The sequence below is a fragment of the Mandrillus leucophaeus genome, unplaced genomic scaffold, assembly GCF_000951045.1.
Source record: "Mandrillus leucophaeus isolate KB7577 unplaced genomic scaffold, Mleu.le_1.0 Scaffold74, whole genome shotgun sequence".
Taxonomy (NCBI): Eukaryota; Metazoa; Chordata; class Mammalia; order Primates; family Cercopithecidae; genus Mandrillus; species Mandrillus leucophaeus.
Genome location: NW_012108030.1, coordinates 2605945 through 2615409, shown reverse-complemented (window position 1 = coordinate 2615409; position 9465 = coordinate 2605945). Strand labels below are relative to the sequence as shown.

Below are 9465 nucleotides of genomic sequence, written 5' to 3'. Positions count from 1 at the left end.
GGAAGGGTCTGTAAGATTTATTGGATGCCAAGGGACCCACGGCACGTGCGCAAAGACTAAGATTCCTGAGGGTGTTGACTGTGCACACCTTGTCATCTGCCACGCTGGGGATGAAGGAAGGGGAGGAAGGACATTGCAAGGAAAGGACCCTCCCGGGGCTCAGGTTCAGGACAGGGGTGGCTCCTGGGCCAGGAGCCCGGAGTGCAGGGAGCTTGCAGAGGAGTGGTAGGGAGGAGGAAGGGGGTGGGTTGAAACCAGATGAGGACTCGGTTTCTACCTTTGTCACCGAGCTATCATCATCTACACCCCTCCATATATTCGTTAATCATACACCTGCTTTATCTGCCCTCCCAGCCTGCATTCCATTCAGGCAGACAGATGTCCCTGAAGGCCCGAGGGACACCAGCCGCTATGCCAGTCTCCAAGGAACCTGAGGGAAACCAACGCTGGTCCCGGTCTTTGAGGACTCCCCAGCCCAGTGAGGGAGACCGACAGGTAAGCAGGCAGTGTCCACGCCTGGGGAAGAGGCTGTAAGGGAGATGCCGCAGGCACTGGCAGGGATCCCTACGGAACAATCAGGGAAGACATCCTGAAGAAGGGGGCATTGGGGTGAGGCCTCTCCCCATGTCATGAGGCCAAGCCCAATAATAATAATGATGCTGAAAGTAATGGCCACCGGCCGGGTGCAGCGGCTCACGCCTGTAATCCCAGCTCTTTGGTTTTGTTGTTTGTTTGTTTTGAGACTGAGTCTTGCTCTATCGGCCAGGCTGGAGGGCAGTGGCAACCTCAGGTTCATGTGATTCTCCTGCCTCAGCCTCCCGAGTAGCTGGGATTACAGGCACCCGCCAGCTCTTTGGGAGGCTGAGGCGGGAGGATCGCCTGAGGTGGGGAGTTCAAGACCAGAGTGGCTAACATGGTGGAACCTCATCTCTACCAACAAATACAAAAATTAGCTGGGCATGGTGGCGCATGCCTGTAGTCGCAGCTGCTCGGGAGGCTGAGACAGGAGAATCACTTGAACCGGGGAGGCAGAGGTTGCAGTGAGGAGAGAGCACACCACTGCACTCCAGCTTGGTCGACAGAGCAAGGCTCTGTCTCAAAAATAATAATAATAATAGTAATAATAATAGCAGCCACCAACATTTATTGAGGACTTGCAATGGGCCAAAATCACTACGCTAAGCACAGGACGTGAACTAATTAATTTAACCCTTCAACAGCTGTAAATGGTAGATACTTTTCCTGTCCTGCCTTACTGCCTTCTCCTCCCTCTCTCCCTCCCTCCCTCCCTCCCTCCCTCCCTTCCTTCCTTCCTTCCTTCCTTCCTTCCTTCCTTCCTTCACTCCTTCGAGACAGCATCTTGCTCCGTTGCCCAGGCTGGAGTGTTCAGTGGTGCAATTATAGCTCACTGCAGCCTCAACCTCCTGGGCTCAAGTGATCTGCCCACCTCAACCTCCCAAAGTGCTGGGGTTACAGGCGTGAGCCACTGCACCCGGCCAGCAGATACTTTGATCACCATCCCCCTTCTTACAGATCAGGAACATTGAGGCACACACTTGTTTCCTTCCCTCAAAATGTTCCTGCTGTGGCTGGGGAGATGGTCATGGACACAGTGTTAGTCTGGTGAAGCTGTGCATTGATGGTAGCAGCAGAAGACGTTGAAAGGAAGCGAGAGGAGAGAGGGACTGATTCTAGCTGGGGAAGGAATTGAGGGTTGGGGACGCCATTTGTAGAAGGCTTCTGAGAAGCGATTGTCCTCCAGGACAGATCCTTTTATAGGGCATGGACTTTGGTGCATAGAATTCCGTCATATTTTCTGTTCCTGTTTCTCTATCATTTGTCCATATCCCGATTTTGCTTTCTTTCTTATTTTTCCCTTTAATACTCCAGACTCCTGTTTCCTCCTCTGGTGCCCCATAAACAAACCCTAACACCTCTAACATTCACGCAATCTTGGGTAGGTAGAAATGCTTACAGACCAGACGGCATTGCTTTGTGTAATTATATCTTCTAAATTGACACAAAGGATAAATGCTATCTTTTAAATTGTGCTATAGACTGTTTTGTTTCTTACTTTTCAATTCAACATTAATTTTTTTGTTTCGTTGTTTTTGTTTTTTAAAACAGAGCTGGTGCCTTAGCCTCCCAAGTAGCTGGAATCACAGATACACACCATCAAGCCCAGCTATTTCTTATATTTTTTAGTGGAGACGGGATTTCGCCATGTTGCCCAGGGTGGTCTCAAACTCCTGGCCTCAAGCGATCTGCCCACCTCGGCTTCCCAAAGTACTGGGATTAAAGGCCTGAGCCACCGCGCCCGGACCAGTATTATGTTTTTATGATCTCTCCATGTTACCAAGTGAAACTGATTTATTGCTTCTAGGACACCATGGAGGAATCCACTCCCTTTTGCTTACCAGCTCCCCACGAAACAGACCCCATGGTGGTCTCCACCTCCCCATTCCCACCCATAATGCTGCCGTGGGCATCCTGGGATATGTCCTTGTATGTTACCTGTGTATGCTTCTCTATGGTACCTACTTGGAAATGGGATTGCTGGATCCTGGGAGAAATGCACAGTGAATGTCACAAAATTCTACCCCATTATCTAAGGTGGGTCTTAAAGCTCTAGCAGCATGTCACCAGGCAGAGAAGGGTGGAGAATGGACCAGCCAGTTCAAAGGACTGAGAGTCCACAGCATGTCCAGGGTTCAGTGAATTATAGGTGACCCACCTGAGGGGTGGAACCTTTCAGGGAACAGCCATGTAATAAATACTCGACTGCACTGGTTTCTTTTTCGTGTTTTTTTTTTTCCTAAAAAGGAAAATAGTCTTGTTGTGGGCGGCAGCTTGGCAACGTCTATGCAAGTCTTAACTGTACATACTCTTTGACCCAGCAATATCACTACTCGAGCATGAGGAAGTAGGAAGAAGGAGGCTCAGTGTGTTGTGGCTTGTAAAGGTGGAACGTGGAAAACCACCAACAGCCCTACCAATGGGTGAGGAGTCAAAGGAACCACAGCTAGGCTGCGGCCATTGAATACAGTGCGGTGTAGACAAGATAAAGGTGAATTAAAACATAGGAGCACAGGCTGGGCACGGTGGCTCACGTCTGTAATCTCAGCACTCTGGGAGGCTGAGGCAGGCGGATCATGAGGTCAGGAGATCAAGACCATCCTGGCCAACATGGTGAAACCCTGTCTCTACTAAAAATACAAAAATTAGCTGGGTGTGGTAGTGGGCGCCTATAATCCTACCTACTGGGGAGGCTGAGGCATGAGAATCGCATGAACCCAGGAGGTAGAGGTTGCAGTAAGCTGAAATTGCGCCACTGCACTCCAGCCCGGGCGACAGAGTGAGACTTCGTCTCAAAAAGGAAAAAAAAAAAAAAAAGGCAAGTCAAATGTCCCTATATTGAGTATCATCCTATATCCCTAAACTCAAGAAATGATAATATTTCTCAGTTCTGCATCTATATATGTAAAACAGGAGTTGGCAAACTTTTTCTGTCAAGGCTCAGATGGTAAATATTTTCAGCTTTGAACATATGGTCTCTGTCACAACTGCTTAACTGTGCCCTTATAGCATGAAAGCAGCCACAGCCGCAGACAATACTAAACCAACAAGCATGGCTGTGTTCCAATAAAAGTTTATAAACCCAGGCAGTGGGCCAGTGTGGCCTGTGGGCTGTCATTTGCTGACCCCAATGTAAATAAATGGTAAATGTTAGATCCGGCTCAGTGGCTCATGCCTGTAATCCCAGCACCTTGGGGAGCCAAGGCAGGAGGATCACTTGAACCCAGGAGTTCGAGACCAGCCTGGGCAACAAAGTGACACCTCATCTTTACAAAACAATAAAAAAATTAACCAGCCATGGTGGTGAGTGCCTGTGGTCTCAGCTGCTCTAGAGGCTGAGGTGGGCAGACAGCTTAAGCCTGGGGTGGTAAGTTTAGGCTGCAGTGAGCTGTGATTGCGCCACTGCACTCCAGGCTGAGTGACAGAGTGAGACCCTGTCTGAAAAAATATATATATTTTTCAAAGAAATTACACCAAAATGTTATCAGGGGTACATCTGGAAGGCAGAGTGAAAAGGAAGGGCCTGGTCAAGGGAAATATTACCCTCGTGTTTACATTTTTTCTATTTTGTGGAATTAAAATTGCTTTACATTAAAAAGAATAGCTTTGGTGACCTTCTTCTCCTTTCTGATCAGTGTCTTAGAAATGCCAGCAGCAGCAGGGCCTAGTGGCTTACACCTTTTGTCTCAGCACTTTGGGAGGCCAAGAAGGGAGGATCAGTGGAGGCCAGGAGTTTGAGACCAGCCTGGGCAACGTAATGAGACCCTGTCTCTATTTATTTTACTATTACTATTTTTTACTTTTTGAGACAGAGTCTTGCTCTGTCACCCAGGCTGGAGTGCAGTGGCACGATCTTGATTCATTGCAACCTCCACCTCCCAGGTGCAAGCGATTCTCCTGCCTCAGCCTCCCAAATAGTTGGGATTACAGGTGCCTGCCACCACGCCCAGCTAACTTTCGTATTTTTATTGGAGATGGGGGTTTCACCATGTTGGCCAGGCTGGTCTTGAACTCCTGACCTCAGGTGATCAGCCCACCGTGGCCTCCCAAAGTGCTGGGATTATAGGCATGAGCCACAGCACCTGGGCCCCTCTCTATTTAAAAAAAAGAGAAAGAAAATGCCGGCAGCATGTGAAAGCAATGAGGAAGCAAAGTTCTCCAGCACCCTACCAGCTACAGCAGAATTTCTCAGAGAGTTTCTTTTACTCACTTAACAGGTGAGTGAGAAAAAATAAAAGGTTTTATTCACTTATCCAGCACTTACCATGTACAAGGAACTGTCCTAGGTGCTAGGGACAGAACAGTAAATGAAACTGAGTCCCTCCCCTCTATAGGGTGGATATTCTGCAGTCAAAGAGAGACAGACAATAAATAACAAACACAACAAATAAATAAATGGTGTCACAGGTGAGAAGGTCAAAGGTTGCTATGGAAAGACAGAAACAAGCGGCAAGTAAAAGGGGGGGCGGTGCCTGGGCGCCAGGTGAGGTATTAAACAAATGACCAGAGAAGGCTTCAATGCCAACGTGACATTTAAGCAGCGGCCTGAATGAATGAGATGAGAACTAGGAGGACGTCTGGGAGGAAGAGCATTCCAGGCAGAAGGAGCAGCCGTGCAAAGGCCTTGAGGTGGGAACGTGTCGTTGCATTTGAGGAACAGCAAGGGAGAAAGTGTGGCTGTAGTGGCAGGAGCCAGGGGGAGAGGGGGAGAGGTGAAGAGAAATAAGGGGCAAAGTGGGTCACTGGTGAGGACTTTTGTTTTACTCGGGGCCATGTCGAGGTGGGGGCGGTGTCTGAGCAGAGGAGGGACAGGAGCTGACTTGAGGTCTAAGAGGGTCCCTCTGACTGCCCTGTGGGAGCAGACGCAGTGGGAAGTGGGGAGACCAGAGAGGAGGTGGTGGCGGTGGTCTAGGCAGATGATGGTGGATTTGACCAGAGTGAGGCAGTGGGGGTGGCAAGAAGGGGTCAGATTCTGGAGCTAGAGCTAGAGCTAGAGATTATATAGATATAGATTTTTTTTTGAAATAAGGTCTCACTCTGTCAGCCAGGCTAGAGTGCAGTGGTGCGATCTCAGCTCAATGCAATCTCTGCCTCCCGGATTCAAGCGAGCCTCTTGCCTCAGCCTCACCTGAGCCTCCTAAGTAGCTGAGACTACAGGTGTGTGCTACCACACCCAGTTCGCTTTTGTGTGTGTGTGTGTGTGTGTGTGTGTGATAGAGTTTTGCTCCTGTTGCCCAGGCTGGAATGCAGTGGCACAATCTCAGCTCACTGCAACCTCTGCCTCCCAGGTTCAAGCAATTCTCCTGCCTCAGCCTCCCAAGTAGCTGGGATTACAGGCATCCACTACCACACCCAACTAATTTTTGTGTTTTTAATGGAGACAGAGTTTCACCATGTTGGCCAGGATGGGATGGTCTCAATCTCCTGACCTTGTGATCCGCCCACCTCAGCCTCCCAAAGTGCTGGGATTACAGGTGTGAGTCACTGCGCCCGACTTTTTTTTTTTTTTGAGATGGAGTTTCGCTCTTGTCGCCCAGGCTGGAGTGCAATGGCACGATCTCAGCTCACTGCAACTTCCACCTCCTGGGTTCAAGCGATTCTCCTGCCTCAGCCTCTGAGTAGCTGGGATTACAGGCGTGTGCCACCATGTCCAGCTGATTTTTGTATTCTTAGCAGAGATGGGGTTTCACCAAGTTGGCCAGGCTGGTCTTGAACTCCTGGGTTCAAGTGATTCGCCTGCCTCGGCCTCCCAAAGCGCTGGGATTACATGGCGTGAGCCACCGCACCCAATCAGATTCTGGATGTATTTTGAAGGTCAAGTTGACTACTTTTGCTGATAAACTGGAAGTAGAGGTAAGAAGGAAAGAGGAATCAAGGATGGTGCTAAGTGTTTTGGCTCAAGTACAATCAACAGCCATCTGCCACAGATCACCTGGGGACTCGTAAAAATGCAGGTCCCTGCCCCTGCCCCCGGATCTATGCAGCTGGCACCCCTGGGTGCAAGCCAGGAAACTGCCTTCTGAGTGAGCTGCCCAGGAAAAGACTGGGGACCCAGAGGTAACCATGATCCTCTCAGGGGTGGGGAGGCACTTTCTCAGGGTAGAACATTAGAGTGGTTGCTAGACTCCCTAGGTTCAAATCCCAGCCCTGCCATTCTACCTATGTGAGCTGGAATGACACCTGAAATTCTCCCAGCCACAGTTTCTTCATCTCTAACAAGACTATCGATGGTACCTGCCTCACAGGGCTGACGTAAGGTCTGAATGAGTTCATGTGTATAAAATATATAAAATGGTGCCACCACATACAACTTCCCAATAAGGGCAGCTAGAATTAGCATCCAGTTCCAATGATAATGAATTCTTTTTTTTTTGGGGGGGGAGGTGGTTGGGGGACAGAGTCTTGTTCTGTTGCCCAGGCTGGAGTGCAGTGACGCAATCTCAGCTCACTGTAACCTCCGCCTCCGGGGTTCAAGCAATTCTCCTGCCTCAGCCTCTCAAGTAGCTGGGATTGCAGAAGCCTGCCACCATGCCCGGCTAAAATATGGTGAATTCTTCATAATAAAATCCACACCAAAACATTATCAGGTGTCAGAGGTACATTTTGTTGGTTAAGTGAAATAGAGGATATTGGTCAAGGGAAACATTTCTCTATCACTTGATTTTTTTCCATCTTGTGTAATTAATTAGAATTGTTTTAATTCAAAAATAAAATAATGTTTTAAAAATAGCTGTAGTGGGCCAGGTATGGTGGCTCACACCTATAATCAGCACTTTGGTTGGCCAAGGCTCAAGATCACTTGAGCTCAGGAGTTCAAGACTAGCCTGAGCAACATAGGGAGATCCCCATCTCTACAAAAAAATTAGCTGGGCATGGTAGCACATGCCTGTGGTCCCAGATACTCAGGAGGTTAAATGATTCAATATGTATGTATAAGTAAGCTCAAGCATCATCAAAGTATTAGCTATTATTATTTGGCCAAGCATAAGGAGTCACAGACATTTTCTCAAAAGGGGAACGTTTAGTTGGGTTTTGAAGTATGAGTAGGAGTTCACTGGGTGACAAAATGTCATACTTCCTTTCATTTTCTTAGTCAAGACCCTCTCTTGAGGCATGCTGTGTTCCAGATCTTGTGCTGGGAGATCCCAGGACTTAGCATGAGGCAGGAGGATCACTTGGGCCCAGGAGGTTGAGGCTGCAGTGAGCTGTGACTGGATCACTGTACTCTAGCGTGGGCAACAGAGCAAGACCCTGTATCAAATAAAACAAAAGTAGCTGTAGTGATCCTGTTCTTCAGGACCTCACAAGTCTGAAATTTAAGTGTTGGCTGGTGCTGTGGTCTCAAGGCTCGACTGGGGAAGGATCAGCTTCCATGCTCATTCATGGTTATTGGCAGGATTCAGTTTCTCAGCATTCTGTTGATGGGTCAGAGACCATCATCACCTTGCCCCGCGAACCTCTCCAATATGGCAGCTTGCTTTATCAAACCGGAGAGGAGGGAGAGAGTCAGCTAGCGTGATAGAAGTAATAGTATTTTATAACCTAATCATGGAATCAATATCCCATTGCATTTGCCTTATTCTATTTGTTAGAAGTTGTTTTTTTTTTCCATTTGTAAAAGGGAGTGAAACAATAGGATCTAATCCTCGAGGCTTGTGGTGAGTGAAATGATTCAATATGTATGTATAAGTAAGCTCAAGCGTCATAAAAGTATTAGCTGTTATTATTTGGTCAAACATGAGGAGTCAGAGACGTTTTCTCAAAGGGGGAATGTTGAGTTGGGTTTTGAAGTATGAGTAGGAGCTCACCAGGTGACAAAAAGTCATATTTCCTTGCATTTTCTTAGTCAAGACCCTCCCTTGAGGCATGCGGTGTTCCAGATCTTGTGCGGGGAGATCCCAGGGACCTAGCATGAGTTCGACTCTGACCTATGTGGAGCTACTAGTCCCAGGGATGGGTCAGTCCCGAGCTCTGTCCTCTAGTGCCTCCAAGCTGGTAGGGGAGGCGGAGAGGGATACAATTCAGGGTGACCAGGGCAAGCAGAGAGAGGAACAGAGTGGGTCATGGACTCCTAGCAGGTCAGCACTGAATAAAAGCTTTGAAACGGCTAGTCTGACCCCCCTCTCCCATTTACTAAAGCCTGGAGAGGGACAGGGCTTGCTCAAGATTACACAGAATGAATAAATATCCTGATCTTGGAGTCTGGGGATTTCAAGGACCAAATGAGATGCCAGAGATGCAGACCTGTCTCCTCTCAGACCCTTCACCCAGATGCCAAACACACCCCAAATCCCCACTCAAATCTGCAGACCGCCCTCTGACCCCGCAGACAATGATGGTGTCAGAGATATCTGCTGCCCCAGCCCTCAGGCTCAGAGACCCACTTCATCCCTCACCCACATGCACAGCACACATCCCTGCAAGCCCTCATCATCCTATGTGCCCTGTGCTGGGTCAGGCTGGACACAGACATGACTTAGATGCACGTTGAGCCCTGGAAGGGCTGCTAGTGTGGAAAGGTACCAGGAGACAGAGCATCCCAACCCAGTGTGAAGAGTGTGTGCAAGCCGTGGCAGGGCATGGGATGGAAGCAGGGTGAGATGAGGGAACCCATAACACACTTTGAACCTTGGGAAGTTCGCCTGGAGTTTCCTGACATGGGGAGATGGAGAGAGGCAGTAACAGGCAGAAAGCACAGCATATGCGAAGCCACAAAGGCATGAAACACTATTTATTCCTTCATCCATCCATCCATCCATTTATCCATTACCCATTATCCATCATCCATCCATCCATCCATCCATCCATCCATCCATCCATCCATCCATCCATCCATCCATCTATCCATTTATCCATCCATCCATCCATCCATCCATCCATCCATCCATC

At 48.6% G+C, this 9465-nt stretch overlaps 1 protein-coding gene across 1 annotated transcript in view; it reads left to right on the top strand.

Moving 5' to 3' along the window:
* Window positions 1-378: 378 nt before the first annotated feature.
* Window positions 379-9465, top strand: part of MYH14 (myosin, heavy chain 14, non-muscle) — a 145176-nt gene continuing 136089 nt past the window's right edge. The window contains exon 1 of the mRNA XM_011966061.1: window positions 379-495. Within this exon, the coding sequence (XP_011821451.1) occupies window positions 379-495 (117 nt within the window). The remainder of the gene's footprint in view (window positions 496-9465) is intronic.